Source organism: Bufo gargarizans, unplaced genomic scaffold (assembly GCF_014858855.1).
Source record: "Bufo gargarizans isolate SCDJY-AF-19 unplaced genomic scaffold, ASM1485885v1 original_scaffold_2043_pilon, whole genome shotgun sequence".
NCBI lineage: Eukaryota > Metazoa > Chordata > Amphibia > Anura > Bufonidae > Bufo > Bufo gargarizans.
This window is the reverse complement of record NW_025334618.1, coordinates 11842-33572: the sequence shown is the minus strand read 5'-3', so window position 1 is coordinate 33572 and position 21731 is coordinate 11842. Positions and strand designations below refer to the sequence as shown.

The 21731-nt window shown below is 43.6% G+C and overlaps 1 protein-coding gene across 1 annotated transcript in view; it reads left to right on the top strand.

Annotated features, from left to right (window-relative positions):
- The window catches only part of CXCL12 (C-X-C motif chemokine ligand 12), a 91542-nt gene extending 70180 nt beyond the window's left edge, over window positions 1-21362 (top strand). The window contains exons 2-3 of the mRNA XM_044274756.1: window positions 19823-19940; window positions 20987-21362. Coding sequence (XP_044130691.1) covers window positions 19823-19940; window positions 20987-21077 — 209 coding nt within the window. The 3' untranslated portion in view covers window positions 21078-21362. The remainder of the gene's footprint in view (window positions 1-19822; window positions 19941-20986) is intronic.
- The last annotated feature ends 369 nt before the right edge of the window (window positions 21363-21731 follow it).

Here is a 21731-nt window from a genome sequence, read left to right as displayed (position 1 = left end):
AGCATTTGTTTACTGTACCCGGCCAGACTGAAAGTGAGCACTTCCTGTCAGTCCGGCCGGGTACAGGAAAAAAAAGCTCCTGTACCGCGGACTGAACAGAGCTCGGCCACGCTACATTAGAGGCGATTCCCTCCTGTCAGTCCTTCTGTTCAGGCTGCGGCCGGGCGGTGCATGCACAATCATAGACGCGCCACCCTGGGCTGTAAAAAACATGCGGCATGACTGGCCCAGCCGCCACTTAACCAACGCTTTTTTTTTTTTTAAACCGCACGGCTGCCTAGGTCGCCTTACAGGTGGCCCTGGCCCTGTGTTTGTCGCATTCTGCTGCAGCTGCCACCACTGGAGCTGCTATTCTATGCTACTAATCCCCTACTGCCCCGTCGATTATCCATACTTCCACTACCATTACCGCTACACAGTCGCCATTACTACTACTACCAACTCTAGGCAGCCACACACTCATCTACTGCCTTGTCTGTTCCATGCTGTGCTGCTACTGGTGCCACGACTATAGCAGCCACATGCAGCTGCCCAAATAAAAGGGACAATTTTCTCAGACTTGTTCAGAACAAGCCACTCTTTCTTCTGATAATTAGAGACAATTTTTGGAAGCTTTCTAATATGAAATAGCATAACACATGCGATGGCACAGTGTGTTTTTAAACATGTTGTTTGTTTACACCGTCAACCTTCCTTATCCATATATATATATATATATATATATATATATATATATCCCTCAATTTGAAAAATAACTCAGAGCAGACCCCAATTTGACTATGTCCCCTATTTAGACCTCAGATCAGACCCCTAAAATGTGAATATGATTCCCAATTAGACCTCAGATCACAGATCCAATGTGATTAGACCCCACAATTCAGACCTCAGATCAGATCGTAGTGCAAACAAAATAAAAATAAATCAACTTACCTCTTCTACTCCGGATGCAGCTGACATTCCTGACATCCACGCTTTTCCTGGTCTTCCTGCCGTACTGTTACCTGACACTGCACAATGGGTCACAGCACAGCATGAGGAGCCAACAGGAGAATACCAGGGGAGCTCTGGGGAGTTCCGCTTTCACCACATCCCGGTCCTCTTGTACCAATTAGTATTCGCTAAAGATACGCAAATTACCGCTTATGAAATTCGTTCACACTTCATTTGTTGGTAAAAGTTGAATTGCGTTATGGAATCTGTTACCACGAACCATAACGCAATTCTATGACGGAATGCCTTTAGAGGCATTCCGTTATTCATTCCATCATAATAGAAGTCTATGGGCTGCAAAATGGATCCGTCCCATTTTCATTATGCATTAGAGTACTCCCCTGCATAACGGAGATGGGACAGAGGCATTCCGTTATGCATTCCGTCATAGAATTGCATTATGGCCCGTGGTAACGGAATCCATAACGCAATTCACCTTTTACCAACAAGCATAAGAAAAAATTTGCTCATCTCTAGTATTCGCCTCATAAGACTCTGACATTTTCCCCCTACTTTGGATGGGAAAAAAATGTGTCTTATAGAATTTAAAAAAACCGCGCGCGTGTGTGTATATATATATTTATTATACATGTACAGATTATACATACACATCAATAAATCACACATAATAAAGTGCTTCTACGATAATAAAGTGTAATCATCTATAGCCGGTACAACAAACACTCCAGAAGTATGGTCCAAATCCAGCAGCAGTTAGAGTGATATGAATAGTCACTGACCGACACAAACAAACAGTATATGGACCCTAGTATCCGTGGGGAGGGAGGAAGGGAACGACTCCCTGACGTACATTTCACCTTAGCTTTTTCCAAGAGAATGAAATGACTAAGTTGCTACCCACAATACCCGGTACCCAGTTGGGATCATTCAGCAGTAATTAGTGTACTCCAATCAATAGCTGTCCAGGGAAGACAAGAAGGGGGTGTGTACAAGCGGACTAACCCTCCCATCGCTATCATCCAGCCCACTTAGCTCGCCATGTGTATACCCCTGAATGCGGGAGGTGCACCAATAGAGCACACAGTGTCCACGAGTGGGTGCAGAGGACATGGCACACAGCCCTAGAGAATGTAAACCCTTTTACATGAATATATAATGTTTGGAAGTGAATATGACAGATATTGAAATACGCCTTTTTTTTTTTTTCTGAGGTAGTTTAGACATAAATAATGTCACTGGTACTGGTGTATATGCAGTGAGGTAACACAATAGAACATGTATAACATTTATAGCAATTATGACCCCCAGGTTCATTGCAAAATAAAAGCAACATTAAAAAAAAACAAAAAAAAACACCACTGACACACACAAACCAAAATGATGTGAATAAAGACGTAGAATACATTTACAAAATACATGATCTAAAATAATATAAAATCTGAAGTCATTTCACAAAAATACAATGGCGTTAAAGAGGACCTTTCATTACAATAAAAAATCTAAACTAAGTATGCTGACATGGAGAGCGGCACCCAGGGATCTCCCTGAACTTACTATTAACCCTGGGCACTGCTCCGTTCTCCCGGTATAGGCTGCGGTATCTTCAGATTTTCAGCTCAACTGGGAGGAGCCTGCCCTTGTTCTCCTGGGCGTTTCCTTCTCTCAGGCTATGAGCTGAGCGCTGCGATTGGCCAGCGCTAAAGCCTGGGAGAAGGATACGCCCAGGAGAACAAGCGCACGCTCCTCCAGGTTGAGCTGAAAATCGGAAGATACCGGAGCCTATACCGGGAGAACGGAGCGGCGCCCAGGGATAATAGTAAGTGCAAGGGAGATCCCTAGGCGCCGCTCTCTATGTCTGTATACTTAGTTTAGTTTTTTTTATTGTAATGAAAGGTCCTCTTTAAATATGGCTATAAATCTTGGTTGTCCACAGATTACAATTGAACCAGTTACTGACAGAAAAACATAAGCTCCGTCCTCTGATTCAAACCTGTGGGCATCCTAGTATTGAGTCTGAAGATCCAGTAAGCTTCCCTTAACAAAATCGCTTTTTTTATGGTCACCTCCTCTATGGGGAGAAAAAATTCTCTCAATAGCAAAAGCACGGAATGAGTTAACTCTGCGTTCACGTTTGTGAATGAAATGTCTAGCAGCATTGGATATATTCAATGCAGAAGGGTTTGAAATATAATTCAAATGCTCCAAAATCCTGTTCTTAAATTTACATGATGTACTTCCAACATATATCAAGTCACAAGTAGTGCATTGAATGACATAAATTACACCTGCACTATTCCAATTCATGTAGGTTTTTATTGGAAAGGTCAATGAGTGGTCAGCATTTTGGAAGGTTTTAGTTGCACACACAAAGGTTTTGCACGGATGGCTACCACATCTAGTGAAGCCATTATATTTAATCCAAGTATCCTGTGCGGCTTTTGTGAACAGATACACAGAGGGGGAAAGGAAGCTAACAAAAGTGGGAGCTCTCCTGGAGACAATTCTACAGCCGTTTTTTTAAGTATTATATAAAATCTCATCATCATATAATATAGGCAAGCAATTCCTAATAATACCCTGTAGTCGTGTAAATGGCTGGCTGTACACCAATACTACAGTTGGTAGATTCTCTCCCCTCCTGTTAGTAACCACACTCTTATGCCTCATGCACACGACCGTTGTTCGGGTCCGCATCCGAGCCGCAGTTTTTGCAGCTGGGGCGCTGACCCATTCACTTCAATGGGGCCGCAAAAGATGCGGATAGCACTCCGTGTGCTGCCCGCATCTGTTGCTCCGTTCCGTGCCCCACAAAAAATATATATATAACATGTCCTATTCTTGTCTGTTTTGCGTTCAAGAATAGGCATTTCTCAATGGGCCGCCCATTCCGTTTTGCAAATTGCGGAAGGCACACAGGCGACGTCCGTTTCTTGCAGATCCGCGGTTTGCGGACAGCAAAATACGGAACGGTCATGTGCATGAGGCCTTATTCTGTTTAATATGCTGACCTTCATTTTTTTTATTTATATTTTGGATTGTATTACTGAAGTGTCCCTATCTGTTTTTGATCTCACTTTAAACAGTAACTCAAACCTAGATTTACTTGATGCTATATTGATAGCTCTCTGTAATATCAACCGCGGATAACTTCTTGTACTCATTGCTGATGGCTCAGTGCGGCAGTTCCTGCGTGCACGCACAAATTCCCCAACAGGAATCCCTTTAATAGTATGAATGGGGTGGTGACTATTTGCACGCAAAATGGTATTACCCGCGGTTTCTTTATCATATGTTTCCGTTAGTATTGATTGATTGGGAAGGCCGGTTAGTCTGAGATCCCAAAAACATATATCATGCGTATTGACCCTACAAGTAAAATGCATATTGTACGCATTGTTGTTTAAATACTGAGAGAGTAGTGGATGCATAGAATACCCTTCCTGCAGAAGTGGTAGCTGCAAATACAGTGAAGGAGTTTAAGCATGCATGGGATGGGCATAAGGCCATCCTTCATATAAGATAGGGCCAGGGGCTATTCATAGTATTCAGTATATTGGGCAGACTAGATGGGCCAAATGGTTCTTATCTGCCGACACATTCTATGTTTCTATGTAAAGTTCGGTATGGCAGAGACATCTCTGCTCCAAATAAAAAGCAGATCATCTAAGTATCTGCCATACCAAACAATGTGCTGTAAAAATGGATTATCCAGACTGTAAATATACCGCTCCTCCCAATATGCCATGGTGAGCTCTGCCAAGGAGGGCCAAAATTTTGTCCCAGTGACACACCTCTGATTTGCAAATAAAATTGAGTATCAAAAGAGAAATAGTTATGTGTTAGTAGGAAAAAAGTAACCTCCAACACATAATCTATAAAACCAGAGGAATATTGGCTGTATTTATGTAGATGAAATTCTAAGGCCAATAACGCTATATTATGTGGGATGGAGGGATATAGAGAGACGGCATCTGTGGTCATCCATGTGTAACCAGGTTTTCCCTACTGTGTTGTACATGGATTTCAACACGTCTGTCGAGTCTTTAATGTAACCTGGTACTCTCTTAACCATAGGTTGGAGTAAACAATCTAGCCATACCCCTAAACGATCCATAAGAGAGCCAATGCCTGACACGATGGGGCGCAATGGTAGCGGATTAATAACCTTGTGGACTTTGGGAATAGCGTGTATTATTGGCGTAATAGGAGGCTACACACATAAAAAACTGTATTGTTTGTGATTAAATAAACCCAGAGCATAACCTTTGCATAAAAGCTCATTATATTTTCTCTATATATTTCACTAAAAAGGGTCTCAATCTAGCTGTTCATATGTGAAAGCATCTGATAAAATATCAAGCATTTGTTTTTGATACACGCTTTTGTCCAAAACCACTACTGAACCACCTTTGTCAGCCATTTTTATAACCACCTGATCTAGATTTACCGATTTTCCCGCTTTTATCTGGGTGTTATAAAGGTTACTACTTTTTTTCATGTGGCAGTTTTGTGCACATAATGCAGAAAGTTCCTTCCCCAATATTTCTTGAAAACTATCCATACTGGGCGTGCGTGACACAATCGGATAGAATTGTGGATTAGGAGTTTTAAAACTACTGCCTAGATTAACCCATTCACTTAGGCCCCTTTTACACGGGGCGACTATTCCGCGCGGATGCGATGCGTGAGTTGAAAGCATTGCACCCGCACTGAATACTGACCCATTCATTTCTATGGGGCTGTTTAAATGAGCAGTGATTTTCACGCATCACTTATGCGTTGCGTGAAAATCGCAGCGTGCTCTATTTTGTGCTTTTTTCACGTAACGCAGGCCCCATAAAAATGAATGGGTTTGCGTGAAAATCGCAAGCATCCGCAAGCAAGTGCGGATGCGGTGCGATTTTCACGCATGGTTGCTAGGAGACTATCGGGATGGAGACCCGATCATTATTATTTTCCCTTATAACATGGTTATAAGGGAAAATAATACCATTCTGAATACAGAATGCATAGTACAATAGCGCTGGACGGGTTAAAAAATAAATAAAATTTAACTCACCTTAATCCACTTGGTTGCACAGCCCGGCATCTCCTTCTGTCTGTCTTCTGTGCTGTGTGGAGGAACAGGACCTGTTGTGACGTCACTCCGGTCATCAGGGGCGTAACTAGAACTGACTGGGCCCCACAGCAATTTTTTTTTACAGGGCCCCCCTCCCTTAGGGTCCATTCAGACGTCCGCAAGTGTTTTGCGGTCCACAAAATGCGGATCCGGAAAACACGGATACCAGCCGTGTGCGTTTCGCATTTTGATAGTTCCCTATGATAGAAATGCCTATTCTTGTCCGCAATTGCAGACAAGAATAGGACATGTTCCATCTTATTTGAAATTAATGGGTTTGCACCTGTGTCCCGCAAAATTGTGGAACGGATGCGGACCCAGAACAACGGACATGTGAATGGACCCTTACCTAAAATAAAACCTTTGAAAAAACCTATTTGTCTTTGTTTCACCATTTTTTGACAGCTAAAACTTTTTGGGGGGATTTCTGCCTAAAGAGCTGAAGCTTTTTTTCAAGTGGATGAATTGTAGTTTTTATTGGTACCCTTTTTGAATTAAAATTATTTATATTTAATAGTGAAGACATTTTTGGACATGGCAATGCTTTTTTTAAATGTTTATTTACCTATATTTAAAACACTGTGAAATGGGGTGATTGGAACTTTCATCCCAACCTCTGCCCACTCCTTCCTCTGCCAGCCTCCTGTACTATAGCATGCGGTACGTGGCAGCCTCCCCTCTCTGCCTACGCTGCTCTGCCATATACTAGTGCTTATTATGACACACATATGCATGCACCTGATGCCAGCCCAGAACCATCCTGGCATCACATTTGTGTATATGCAACTTAAAAGAGTACCATAATAAGCACTAGTAGATGGCGCAACCGCAAGCAGAGAGGGGAGGCTGCCACGTACTGCATGCTATAGTACAATTGGCTGGCAGAGGAAGCGTGGGAAGAGGTTGTGATCTGGCTACCTGGCAGCTACATGACGAAGGCTTCAGCATGCAGCTGCTAGGTGGTGATCCCAGCATCTGCCAGCCTCCTGTATTATAACAGAAGCAGATGAAGGCATTTTATTATATAGGAGGCTGGTGGGACTGGGATGGCAGCCTGTGGCAGCTACATGCTGCAGCCTGCCATGGCTTTACACTTAGAACTTTGCCTGCTGCTGTACCTGGCCTTACCTCCAAGTCTGTGAACTTGACAGACTTGGAGAGGAGGAAAGGGTTAACTACTTTGACTCTGTCCTGCCCTCCTCTTTCCTCATGCCCAGAGAGGCCCCAGAACCACTGTGTACTAGTGCAGCTGCAGCAGCAGGCAAGGGGGGAGAGGGGCCCAGGCACATACCTGAAAAGTGCTGCGCAGCATGCTGCTTGTTGTGCCTCCCTTCGCCCTCTGCCATGATGCGCTGCTTCCCCCCCCCTCCCGGCCTGGCCCCGCCCCCGGCCTGGCCCTGCCCCCTCCACCGCCTGAGTCCGCCTCCTACTAACTAGAGGGACTGGGTGGGAGGACTCAGGAGACAGACTCAGGCGGTGGAGGGGGCGGGGAAATTCATTCCTTTCCTGCACTGCGGTCTGCGGGCGGCGCTGGTGCCAGCCTGGCCCCGCCTCCGCTACGCCCCCGTTCCGGCCCCCTCCACCGCATCCGCCGGCCTACCTCATGTTCTCCAGGTCGAGCCGCGGACCGCCCCCGCCCACTACACTGGGCGGGCGGTCGGCCCTGGCTGCTGGCTGCCGGCTGCCTGTGAGTGCTGTAATGTATAAAAAAATAATAATTATTATGCGGTCCGGACGGGCGGGCCCCCAGTGGCGTAGGGCCCCATAGCCACTGCTATGGTTGCTATGGCGAACCCTACGCCACTGCCGGTCATCACATGATCCATCACCATGGTAAAAGATCATGTGATGGATCATGTGATGACCGGAGTGACATCACCACAGGTCCTGTTCCTCCACACAGCTAAGATGAAGACAGAAGGAGATGCCGGCTTCGCAATCAAGTGGACTAAGGTGAGTTAAATTTTTTAACCCCTCCAGCACTATTTTACTATGCATTCTGTATTCAGAATGCTATTATTTTCCCTTATAACCATGTTATAAGGGAAAATAATACAATCTACATAACACCGATCCCAAGCCCAAACTTCTATGAACAAGTTCGGGTTTGGGTACCAAAACGAATTGCAATGTTTTGTACTCGGGCAGAAAAATTGTGCGTGTTCCCGCAACGCACACGCACATTTTCCAGCCACGCCCATGTGAAAGAGGCCTAACTCTTGATTCCAGCTGGAGATCAGCAAGACATAAAATGGACATTTGTTCTTTAAAAAAAAAAATTGCTATATACAGTCCTGATCAAAATTCTAAGACCACTTGAAAAATGGCAAAAAAAAATCACATTTAGCATGGCTGGATCTTAACAAGGTTCCAAGTAGAGCTTCAACATGCAACAAGAAGAAATGGGAGTGAGACAAAACTTTCTTGAGCATTCAATTTAATGAAAACAACGAATAAATTGAAACAGGCTGTTTTTCAGCTGATCAAAAGTTTAGGACCACATGCCTTTAAGAGGTCAAATCTGTGCAAAGATGTGGATTTATTGTCATTTTCTGTCAGGTAGCCACACGTTGTGATGGCAAAGGCAAAAAAAATCTCCCTTTTTGAACGTGGTCGGGTTGTTGAACTGCATAAGCAGGGTCTCTCACAGAATTTCTCTAAATTCTTAAATGATCCTGAGGGTTATGGAACAAAAAAGTCAAGTGGAACACCCCAAAAAATTTCATCAGCACTGAGCCGGAGGATCCAATTGGCTGTCCATCAAGACACTGGACGATCCTCGACCCAAATTAAGGCCCTTACTGGTGCTGACTGCAGCCCCATAACCATCAGACTGCATCTGAGACTGAAGGGCTTCAAAAACAAAAAAACATCTTCAACGACCTCATCTCCTTGAACGCCACAGAACTGCTCGTTTGGACTTTGCAAGAGAGCACCAAACATGGGACATTTAAAGGTGGAAGAAAGTTTTATTCTCTGATGAGAAAAAATGTAACCTTGATGGTCCTGATGGTTTCTAACGTTACTGGCATGACAAGCAGATCCCACCTGAGATGTTTTTTTTTTTTTTTGAGGTGTGGTCCTAAACTTTTGATCAGCTGAAAAACAGCTGTTTCTGTTTATTTGTTGTTTTCATTAAGACAAAACCTCAATCTGATCTATTTTTTAACTTGTTTCAGAGAGACTTAATACATCATATCTAACCCGAGAGGGCTCATTCACATTTTTTTTCTTCTGAAGACGCGTAGACATCATATGAGATTTTTCTATGTTTGCGTCCTGCCCTTCTAATTTGTTTTTTGTAGCTCCATCTGCACATGAGTTGTCATTTTTTTTTTTTTTTTTGTGTGCAATATGAGCGCTTAGATTGTCCTCCTTTATATCCCATTGTGACAGCCCCCGGGTTTAGGGCAGAATCCTGTGAAACTTCAGGATCATATAGAAGGAGGAGGGGAAATAAACCACCCAAAAAAGAATCTTAGTCTTAGATTACCCTTGGATAATATCTCTAAAGGTGGTCCAATAGACAACAACTGGGTGCCACCGGGGAGGAGAGAAAAAGATCAGTAGTGGGTAGGGAGGCGGATTGGTGGTAGGCTGCCAGAGGTGGCTAAAAAAACAGCAGGGCTAGCTGTATATATTAATAAAATAGACAAACCCCCCAAAAAAACAGCCACTAGGTCAGCGCTAGAGATGTTGCAAACATAAGTTTTTGCAAATGTTCGCGAACGGGCTAACCGGGCAAACCGCCATAGACTTCAATAAGCAGGCAAATTTTAAAGCCCACAGGGACTCTTTCTGGCCACAATAGTGATGGAAAAGTTGTTTCAAGGGGACTAACACCTGGACTGTGGCATGCCGGAGGGAGATCCATGGCAAAACTCCCATGGAAAATTGCGTAGTTGACGCAGAGTTGGGTTTTAATCCATAAAGGGCATAAATCACCTAACATTCCTAAATTGTTTGGAATAACGTGCTTTAAAACATCCAGTGTGTGTATACGATCAGGTATGATGTTGTATCGATCAGGTAGTGCAAAGGTTACGCCCACTTCACAGTGACAGACCAAACTCTGACAGACCAAACTCCCCATTTAACGCACTGCAAACAACCGTAAACAGTCCATTTGCACAACCCCATTTGCACAAGGTTGGATACCAAGCTAGCCATATCCCGTTCATTGTCCTCATTGACATCATTGAAGGTCTCTTCCTCCACCCAGCCACGTACAACACCAAGGGTCCCTGAAAGGTGACAACAAGCCCCCTGGGACACCTGCTGTGGTTGGTCTTCCACCTCCTCAAAGCCACCTTCCTCCTCTGACTCCTCTTCTTCAGACTCCTCTCTCTGCATTGCCGCAGGTCCAGCAATCGACGATGACAAGGCTGCTTCTAGTGCTGATGGTGACCACAACTCTTCCTCTTCATGTTCATCTACGGCCTTATCCAGCACTCTTCGCAGGGCACGATCCAGAAAAAATGCATATGGGATGAGGTCGATGATGTTTCCTTGGGTTTGACTGACCAGGTTTGTCACCTCCGCAAAAGGACGCATGAGCCTACAGCCATTGTGCATGAGCGTTCAGTAACGTGGCCAAAAAATTCCCAACTCCGTAGAGGCTGTCCTAGCAGCCCGGTGAGACAAATACTCGTTGACGGCTTTTTCTTGTTGGAGCAGGCGGTCGAACATTAGGAGTATTTAATTCCAACGTGTCGGGCTGTCGCAAATCAAGCGCCTCACTAACATGTTGTTTGGCCGCTGAATATCTGAAAAGTGCGCCATAGCCGTGTAGGAACGCCTGAAATGGCCAAACACCTTCCTGGCACATGTGTTAACTTGACCAAATTCAATGCCGCCAACAAATTTCTTCCGTTGTCACACACCACTTTGCCGATCTCCAGTTGGTGCAGAGTCAGCCACTGATCCACCTGTGCGTTCAGGGCGGACAGGAGTGCTGGTCCGGTGTGATTCTCTGCTTTCAGGCAAGTCAACCACAAGACGGCGTGACACTGTCATATCCGGGATGTGGAATAGCCCCTGGGGAGCTGGGGGGGTGCAGTTGATGCGGAGCAAGACGTAGCAGAAGAGGAGTCAGCCGAGGAGGTTAGCAAAGAGGATGGAGTAGGAGGAGTAGAGGAGGTGGCAGCAGGCCTGCCTTCAAGTCGTGGCGGTGTCACCAACTCCTCTACAGAGCCACGCATTCCATGCTTGGCATCCGTCAGCAGGTTTACCCAATGCGCAGTGTACGTGATATACCTGCCATGACCGTGCTTTTCAGACCAGGTATCAGTGGTCAGATGGACCCTTGCCCCAACACTGTGTGCCAGACATGCTATTACTTCCTTTTCCACAATAGAGTACAGGTTGGAGATTGCCTTTTGTGAAAAGAAATTCCGTCCAGGTACCTTCCACTGCGGTGTCCCAATAGCTACAAATTTTTTGAAGGCCTCAGACTTGTATGGTAAAAGCTGGTGGGCTAAGAGTTCAGACAAGCCAGCTGTCAGACGCCGGGCAAGGGGATGACTCTGTGACATTGGCTTCTTACGCTCAAACATGTCCTTGACAGACACCTGACTGTGGGCAGATGAGCAGGAACTGCTCAAGGCAAGAGGCAGAGTGGCAGGTGGTTGAGAGGGGGCAAGGAGGACAGCAGTGGTTGACGTGGCTGAAGATGCTGGACCAGGAGGAGGATGGTGGCTTTTAGTTTGTGTGCTGCTTGTAATCGTCATCATGTGTTGATCCCATAGGCGTTTGTGATGTGAGATCATGTGCCTTCGCAAAGCAGTTTTACCTAGGTTGGTGTTGGACTTACACGGACACATCGTCATCATCAACCACTTCACTTGTATCTGACAACTCAGCAAAGGAAGCAGCAGCAGGTACAACATCATCATCATCACACCGTACGTCCATGTGTGTAATGCTGCCTGACTGAGACATATCCCTGTTATCTACATCCTCTGGCAATAATGGTTGCGCATAACTCATTTCTTCCAACTGATGTGTAAATAACTCCTCTCACAGATCAAGTGAAGCAGCTGTGGTGCTAGTGTTGGTGGTGGTGGCAGGCGAGCAAGTGGTAACTTGAGAGGTGCCCGAAGCTGAGCTGGAGGAGGATGGTGCGTCCAGGTTCCGTGCGGAAGCTGTAGAAGATTGGGTGCCCTGTGTTAGCCAGTCAACTATGTCCTCAGAACTTTTCGAGTTCAGGGTACGTGGCCGCTGAACACTGGGCATTATTCTAGGGCCAAAAGAATTCACAGCACCATGACCACGACGGCCCCTGCCTCTGCCTGTGATATTTTTTTTTTATTAGTTTAGTTGTACTATGCGTGCAAGCTACTGTGACACCAGATATGAGTGGCACTGTGCACTGGCAGTAGTTGGCAAAGTAGACTCTGTAGGCTTGACACACACACGCTTGCAGACAACTAACTGCTATTATATTACAGTCAACATATTATTTTTTTTTAAATGCAAGCTACTGTGACACCAGATATGAGTGGCACTGGTGGTACTGTGCACTGGCATTAGTTGGCACAGTACACGCTGTAGGCCTGACACACACGCTTGCAGACAACTAACTGCTATTATATTACATTCAAAATTGCTTTTGTGTTTTTTTAAATGCAAGCTACTGTGAGACCAGATATGAGTGGCACTGGTGGCACTGGCAGAAGTTGGCAGAGTAGACACTGTAGGCCTGACACTCACGCTTGCAGACAACTAACTGCTATTATATCACAGTCAAAATATTTTTTATTTTTTTTTATGCAAGCTACTGTGACACCAGATATGAGTGGCACTGGTGGTACTGTACACTGGCAGTAGTTAGCACAGTACACGCTGTAGGCCTGACACACACACTTGCTGACAACTAACTGCTATTATATTACAGTCAAAATTTTTATTTTTTAAATGCAAACTACTGTGACACCAGATATGAGTGGCACTAGTGGCACTGGCAGAAGTTGGCAGAGTAGACACTGTAGGCCTGACACACATGCTTTCAGACAACTAACTGCTATTATATTAGTCAAAATTGTTGTTGTTTTTTTTTTAATGCAAACTACTGTGACACCAGATATGAGTGGCACTGGTGGCACTGTGCACTGGCAGTAGTTGGCACAGCACACGCTGTAGGCCTTGACACACACACGATTGCAGGCAACTAACTGCAATTATATTATAGTCAAAAAAGTATTATTATTTTTTTTAAATGCAAGCTACTGTGACACCAGATATGAGTGGTGGCACTGGGCAAGTGGGCACAGTATACGCTGTGAGCCTGACACACACGCTGGCAGGCAACTGCAATTAGATTACAGATGAAAAATTTAAAATTAAAAAGCAGACTGATGTACAAGTCCTAAAAAGGGCTTTTTGGGGTTCTGTCAGGACACTGTCCTTACAGCAGAGATCAGATGAGTCTTTCAGGACTGGAGTGGATACTGAATACACTGGCCCTCCTCTCACTAAGACTGCAGCTTCCGAATGAATCTAAAATGGATGCTGTCCAGGAGGTGGGAGGGTCTGGGAGGGAGGGTATGCTGCTGATTGGCTGGAATGTGTCTGCTGACTGTGAGGTACAGGGTCAAAGTTTGCTCAATGATGATGAATAGGGGGTGGACCGAACATCGCATATGTTCGCCCGCCGCGGCAATGTTCGGCGGGAACTGTTCGCCAGTGAATAGTTCGGGACATCTCGGCGCCAATCACCTGGGTAAAATGAAGTATAATAGAATGATGTATAGAAATTTAGTACTGTCTGGAGTGGTTTGTAGGAGTGTATACGATCTGTATATAGGATCTGTATATAGAAGGATGGCCGTGCGTTATTAAGGTTCTATGGTTATAAGGGCTGGGTTAAAAAACCTCAGTTACAGTTGCAAATGTAGGTAAAGATCAATAAGTAAAATAAAATAGGTATCAATAAAATGAATAAAATATACATAAGTAACTCACTTCACACATGTCCATTCTCTGTTATTTAATAGAGAAATGGATGGTTAGAAATTTCCTAATGACACCTCACCCATCTATGCCCCGTTTTTATTTCCTACCCAAAATTCACAAATCCCTTGCACAACCCTCAGGAAGACCCATCATTTCCGGAATCCCTCACATCCAATCTATCCGCCTATGTTGACTATTTCCGTCAGAAATATGTCATACAATTACCCTCAATTAACCTCTTATCTAAGAGACACCCCCCACCTTCTAAATATCTTAAAACCGTTCAATTGGAATCACGGCTTCATGTGGGTCACCCTCAACGTGTCTGCTCTTTACAGCAACATTAGACACAACCTAGGGCTTCTAGCTGTGAACCACTTCTTAGAAACAGACCCCTCTATGCCCTCAACCCAAAAAGACTTCATCATCCAAGAAATTGAATTTATCCTCCGCCACAATTATTTCTCCTTTAATGACACCATCTACAGTACAGACCAAAAGTTTGGACACACCTTCTCATTCAAAGAGTTTTCTTTATTTTCATGACTATGAAAATTGTAGATTCACACTGAAGGCATCAAAACTATGAATTAACACATGTGGAATTATATACATAACAAAGAAGTGTGAAACAACTGAAAATATGTCATATTCTAGGTTCTTCAAAGTAGCCACCTTTTGCTTTGATTACTGCTTTGCACACTCTTGGCATTCTCTTGATGAGCTTCAAGAGGTAGTCACCTGAAATGGTTTTCACTTCACAGGTGTGCCCTGTCAGGTTTAATAAGTGGGATTTATTGCCTTATAAATGGGGTTGGGACCATCAGTTGCGTTGTGGAGAAGTCAGGTAGATACACATCTGATAGTCCTACTGAATAGACTGTAGAATTTGTATTATGGCAAGAAAAAAGCAGCTAAGTAAAGAAAAACGAGTGGCCATCATTACTTTAAGAAATGAAGGTCGATCAGTCCGAAAAATTGGGAAAACTTTGAAAGTGTCCCCAAGTGCAGTCACAAAAACCATCAAGCGCTAGAAAGAAACTGGCTCACATGCGTACCGCCCCAGGAAAGTAGGACCAAGAGTCAACTCTGCTGCAGAAGATAAGTTCTTCCGAGTCACCAGCCTCAGAAATCGCAGGTTAACAGCAGCTCAGATTAGAGACCAGGTCAATGCCACACAGAATTCTAGCAGCAGACACATCTCTAGAACAACTGTTAAGAGGAGACTGTGTGAATCAGGTCTTTAGTGCTAGGAAACCACTGCTAAGGACAGGCAACAAGCAGAAGAGACTTGTTTGGGCTAAAGAACACAAGGAATGGACATTAGACCAGTGGAAATCTATGCTTTGGTCTGATGAGTCCAAATTTGAGATCTTTGGTTCCAACCACCGTGTCTTTGTGCGATGCTGAAAAGGTGAACGGATGGACTCTACATGCCTGGTTCCCACCGTGAAGCATGGAGGAGGAGGTGTGATGGTGTGGGGGTGCTTTGCTGGTGACACTGGTGGGGATTTATTCAAAATTGAAGGCATACTGAACCAGCATGGCTACCACAGCATCTTGCAGCGGCATGCTATTCCATCCGGTTTGCGTTTAGTTGGACCATCATTTATTTTTCAACAGGACAATGACCCCAAACACACCTCCAGGCTGTGTAGGGCTATTTGACCATGAAGGAGAGTGATGGGGTGCTGCGCCAGATAACCTGGCATCCACAGTCACCGGACCTGTACCCAATCGAGATGGTTTGGGGTGAGCTAGACCGCAGTGAAGGCAAAAGGGCCAACAAGTGCTAAGCATCTCTGGGAACTCCTTCAAGACTGTTGGAAGACCATTTCAGGTGACTACCTCTTGAAGCTCATCAAGAGAATGCCAAGAGCGTGCAAAGCAGTAATCAAAGCAAAAGGTGGCTACTTTGAAGAACCTAGAATATGACATATTTTCAGTTGTTTCACACTTTTTTGTTATGTATATAATTCCACATGTGTTAATTCATAGTTTTGATGCCTTCAATGTGAATCTACAATTTTTATAGTCATGAAAATAAATAAAACTCTTTGAATGAGGAGGTGTGTCCAAACTTTTGGTCTGTACTGTATATATCGTTATAAGCTGAGACATTTGCTTGCCATCCCCAGACCCTTACCCCTACTGCTTGAACACGCCTTAGAACATGATTTCCACTGACCCCGCCTTGCTGTATGAGACAATACTACATACAGATGCTTATACGCTTCATCGCATTTTATACATATTTTTATACATATTCGTATTTTCATATAGATGGGCTTGTATCACACTGTATGACACTACACTACATGCAGGTGCATTTACGCTTCTTCGCATCTTGTACTTATACATATACAGTATATTTTTTATATTTCTTGTATTTTTATGTGTATTTTTATGGCACATTTTTACATGTGCATATTTTATTTGTGTATATATGTATGTGTATATGTGTGTGTATGAAGGTATCCATCTATACACATCCAGATGTTTATGTTTTATTATGTGTGTACCTTCGGTATTATGGGACCCTCACCCACAGGTTTTGGCCCCCAATATGCGTGCAGTCTTAAGAAATTCGACCAATGTTTGTTTTTAGCGTTATATATGGACTGTAACATGACACAGTATACTGATGGTTATTTTCTATCCTTACTATACCAATATTGATATATTCGTGTCTTTCCCATTCTATTATTTTATTTTATCTATTTTCTGTATCCCCATCTCTGAGAATTGTGTCCAAAATCCATTATTTGATCTTCCCAAATCCTTCTGAATGTGGGGCAGGGTCTTTTCACCTTGCCTGCCAACTCTGGCTGCACTTTAATCGGTAAACCGGAAGTTGCATGGACCGCATGCGTTCCACGATGCGGTCCATGTGCCAGAAGTCTAGCCACCACTGCCAGTGTAACGTTACATTACCCTACCTCCTAACTTCCTGCTAATGACGTGAGGAGGCGTTCCTGAGTTTTGCCGATCTGCGCATGTGCAAACGGACAGTTTATGGAAAATCTCAGCAGAGTTCAGCTGCAAACCAGGACACTCCGCATGCGGCCGGAGTTAGCTGCGCCTGCGCACTGGGCAGTAATATTTCCCTACTGAGGCTCTCCGGCGCATGCGCAGTGTCCCGGTGTGCAGCTGAATGCCGCTGAGATTTTCCATAAACTGTCCGTTTGCGCATGCGCAGATCGTTAAAACTCAGGAACGTCATTAGCAGTGCGACCAGAAGTTGGGAGGTAGGGTAATCTCACAAAGTAGGGTAATGTAACGTTACAGGCCATCCATTTCGCTATTAAATAACAGAGAATGGACATGCGTTCTACAGTGGAACACATGTCCCACCGAAACCGGAAGTGACATCACTGCCGTATCCTGCCCGGACACGTGCTCCTAATGGATACAAAACTTGGATGGGTATAAATAGCCCATAAATAGCCCATACCTATGCTCTATATGCTTTTAGGTATACATTGCTCCTGAGGAAGGGTGTATTCACACAGCCCCCGAAACGCGTTGAGCCTTGATTCAATAAAAGGAATTTTCCAGAAGCCCTTTGCATGGTGACTGCGGTTTGTTCCTGCGATTCTACAAGCGATCCTGGCCTGGGGAGTTTAGTCTTTGGGTGTTTTATGCTTATCCCTCAGGCTATCTCCCCCAGTGAAGTGAGTTACTTATGTATATTTTATTCATTTTATTGATACCTATTTTATTTATTTATCTTTACCTATATTTGCAACCGTAACTGAGTTTCTATAACCCCCTTTTAACCATAGGACCTTTATAACGCACGGCCATCCTTCTATATACAGATCCTATATACAGATCGTATACAGTCCTACAAACCACTCTAGACAGTACTAAATTCCTATACATCATTCTATTATACTCCATTTTAAACAGGTGATTGGCGCTGACCTAGTATTCCACACTGGTTCGTAAACTTCAGGATCATCAGTGATGTCAAATTCAGATGAAAATCTGACCTTGGGTATTTTTTGTTGCACTTTTTTTTTTGCGTTTTTTTATTGCGGATTACAGGTTCTCTCTCTTACCCCACTCATAAACTTGATGTTGAGCGTAATCTTGTAAGTCCCATTGGAATTTCATATGTTTAGTCTCCATTATTGTTTCCTCCAAATCTCTGATAGAAGTCATGATTTTTTTTGTTTCATATTAGTATACTTTGCAGAATTTTCATATGATGTCAGAGCTTGTTTACATTTCAGTATTTGGTTTTAAAGAGACAATAGTTTTTACCTTTCATGAACTATAATTAATGACATAAGTTGTGCTGAACAATGTGAAAGAATGTAATTCCATTTGGTTACAAAAAGGTCGGAAAATATGGTAGTGGAATTTTTTGGGATTCTTAATCCCCTTGGGTCATGGATTTTTCAATATATTAGACAAGGGTAGTGTGATCCCACCATAACTCTTGTGACATAAATTTTTCCAAGTACGACATTTTGCTGTTTAATTCCAATTCTCTTTGGGAGGTTTTATCATTAATAGAGAATACAGAATCTGCCTTAGATCTACGATCAGATAAAATAGAAAACGCCATTGAATAACAGGTCCACAGGTGAAAGGAATGTCTAAATTATCAAAGGATGTTGCAAAGGAAGTTCCACTTTGCAAAAAAAGCTGAGAACAAACGGTAGAGCTCGGAGAAAAAACCTGCAGCAAATGTCCAAAACGTTACATTTCCAGCTCACCTTTTTACAAATTCTCTGTGTGCACAGAATAAATAGGTACATATAGCATGTGAGAAGAAAGGTTTCCTGCACTGTGATATTTTTCAGTAGAAACTTCCTCTTTATTAATGTAATATAAATCCATGTTCAGACAAATCCTTACAACATGTGGTAGTTGATGCGTTTTGGAGCACTGTCCTTAGTCGTGACTCATGTTGATGCTGGAATCAGAGAATTTAAAGATCCCCCAAACACCCCATTCCTACAAGGAAGTGTGGGATGGGGAGGTAAGAACAAAATCATCCCTCCGGCATCAACCCACCTGTTCCAAAATCACATGTGGGTTTAAAACTGGTGTTTAGACAGTAGGGTAACACATAAGGACATGACCCTCTGCTACCTGTCTTGACCATACTAACCCTAAGTCTCCTGCCCTGAACTCTACACTGTTTCACAGATTCACATGTAATCTGCCTGCCTTGACCTCTGTCTGTTTCCTGACTGTGCATTGTCAGATTCTATGGTGCCTGGCAACAATTTCTCTGTCCTCAGTGGGTCAGCAGCCAACCACATCTGGACTTTTTCATGAGGGAATGGCCTGGTTTGTACCCAGCAGTAGAGGCCAGATCCCTGTATAGGGGTTAAATGTTAAAAACCAAGGGAACACCAGGATAATACCCTCAGGGCTAGCCCAAAGTCCAGTTGGTTAGTTGGCACAGTGGGTCCACGCTCACTTCCCATAACATCCATGAACAACAGTGGAGCCATTTTTGGAAAAATTTAGACTTCTTGTTTTATAAAATCCTGAGGCTTTATATGAATATAATACAATCATGGCTATTATTATTTGAGAATTAGAGCTACTTAATAAACCTGTATATTTCACTTGATTCAGTAAATCTTTTAAGCAGACGAAAACACTTGCACGTCCTTCGTTTTTTCAACTTAGAGCCTTTATTTATAGAATTTCTCAATAACTGTGGCAGTTTTAACAAGAGATTGCTATATAACAGGAATTAATCGCATATTGTTTTGTAATGCCTGTTCTCAAGGCAGGGGTTTAACTCCTAATGTTTGCGTTTTGTCCCCACAGAGAAACCAGTCAGCTTGACTTACCGATGTCCCTGTAGATATTTTGAAAGTAACGTGGCCAAGAGCAACATCAAACACCTGAAGATTCTGTCCACCACCAACTGCTCTCTGCAGATTGTGTAAGTGCAAAGTAATAGAACATACATATTTTTAAAGAAATAAAGGAAGGGTCCATAGAAGAGGAAACATGGGAATTCATTCCAAGCTTTTCTAGTGAGAAGTGTGCCATTTTTACGTTAGCATATGCACAGTTCTTCCAGATAACGTCCTGTATTTCACTATGCGTCTTGGACACTATGCTTCAAGCGGTCCAAAATCAGTTTTGCCGTAATGCATTCTGAATAGATAAGGATCCATTCAGAATGCATCAGTTTGCCTCCTTCCGCCTCCATTCCGCTCTGGAGGCGGACACCAAAACGCTGCGTGCTGCCGATGATGCGGAGGCAAACAGATCCATCCTGACACACAATGTAAGTCAATGGGGACGGATCCGTTTTCACTGACACAATATAGCACAATAGAAAAAGGCCCCCCATTGACTTTCAATGGTGTTCAAGATGGATCCGTTTTGGCAATGTTAAAGATAATACAAACGGATCCATTCTGAACGGATGCATGCAGTTGTATTATCGGTGCGGATCCGTCTGTGTAGATCCATGACGGATCCACACCAAACGCAAGTGTGAAAGTAGCCTTAGTAATAGTACCCTAATACCACATATGCCAGGATGTCATTGACATGGGATACATAAGTAATTGCTAGTAGCTATAATACAAGCATACACCTGGAGAATGGACTTTTCACGTCTGAGAACTCAAGCAAAATAGTGATGAGAAAGATCACTGGCTGGACAAGACTCTGCAAAGACCCCCAAAGAAATATATGCACATCATACAATCTCCTTTATGGCTCTTACTATACTGTTGTTTATAAATATGGCCCTATACATTATTCCGTATTCTTCAGGGAGCTCAAGTAGATGTTCCTTCAAAAAATACATGTTATTTCAAAACAGATGGTGGGACTTGACTTGGGGTTCTAGATGACAGATTTACACTATACTTTATTTTATACTAATATCATATGCACAAACATGTTTTCTCCCCTATTTTTTCCAACCCTGTTTAACTTTCTTTCACATAATTATATCATAATCTTTTATAGGGCTCGTCTTAAGCATAATGGAAAACAGATTTGCTTGGACCCTAAGATTAAGTGGATCCAAGAGTACCTGGATAAAGCTTTGAACAAGTAAACAGATGACGCAGATGTTCAGCTCCTACTACTGGCATGAATGTGTTATGACAAAATCTTCATGGGTACTCACACTCCTGTAACCTGGAATCTTGTACAGTATCTGGTGCTGAGCCTTGTTAGAGATTCCATGCGGGCCCAAGACCAAATGGGTTTACTCTCCATTGCTGGGACATCCTAGTGAGCAGTATGTTACACAGTCATTGTTCTTTGGAGCATTTACAGCAAAAATATTTAAAGGGAACCTGTCACCTCCCAAAACCATCCCAAGCTGCCAGCAGTACCTGTGTGTAGCCAGCAGTGTATTTCTGATGATGCCTTTCTTCCTTAAGGCAGATGCAGCAAAAGTACTGAAAACATTGTTTTATCCCCTGCCCGGCACGCTTCTCCACATATCCTTGAAGTCAAGGAGGCAGCAGCCTCCTTGCTTCAAGTCACGGTAACCATGCCCCCTTCCCTGCCCCTTCAGCTAGCTTTGCCAAACTCTTTGCATAAGCGCTGTTTGTCAGAGCGAAGGGGCAGGGAAGGGGGCGTGGTTACCATGACTTGAAGCAAGGAAGTCGCTGCCTCCTTGACTTCAAGCATGTGTGGAGAAGTGCGCAGGGCAGGGGATAAAACAATGTTTTCAGTACTTCAGGAAGAAAGGCATCATCAG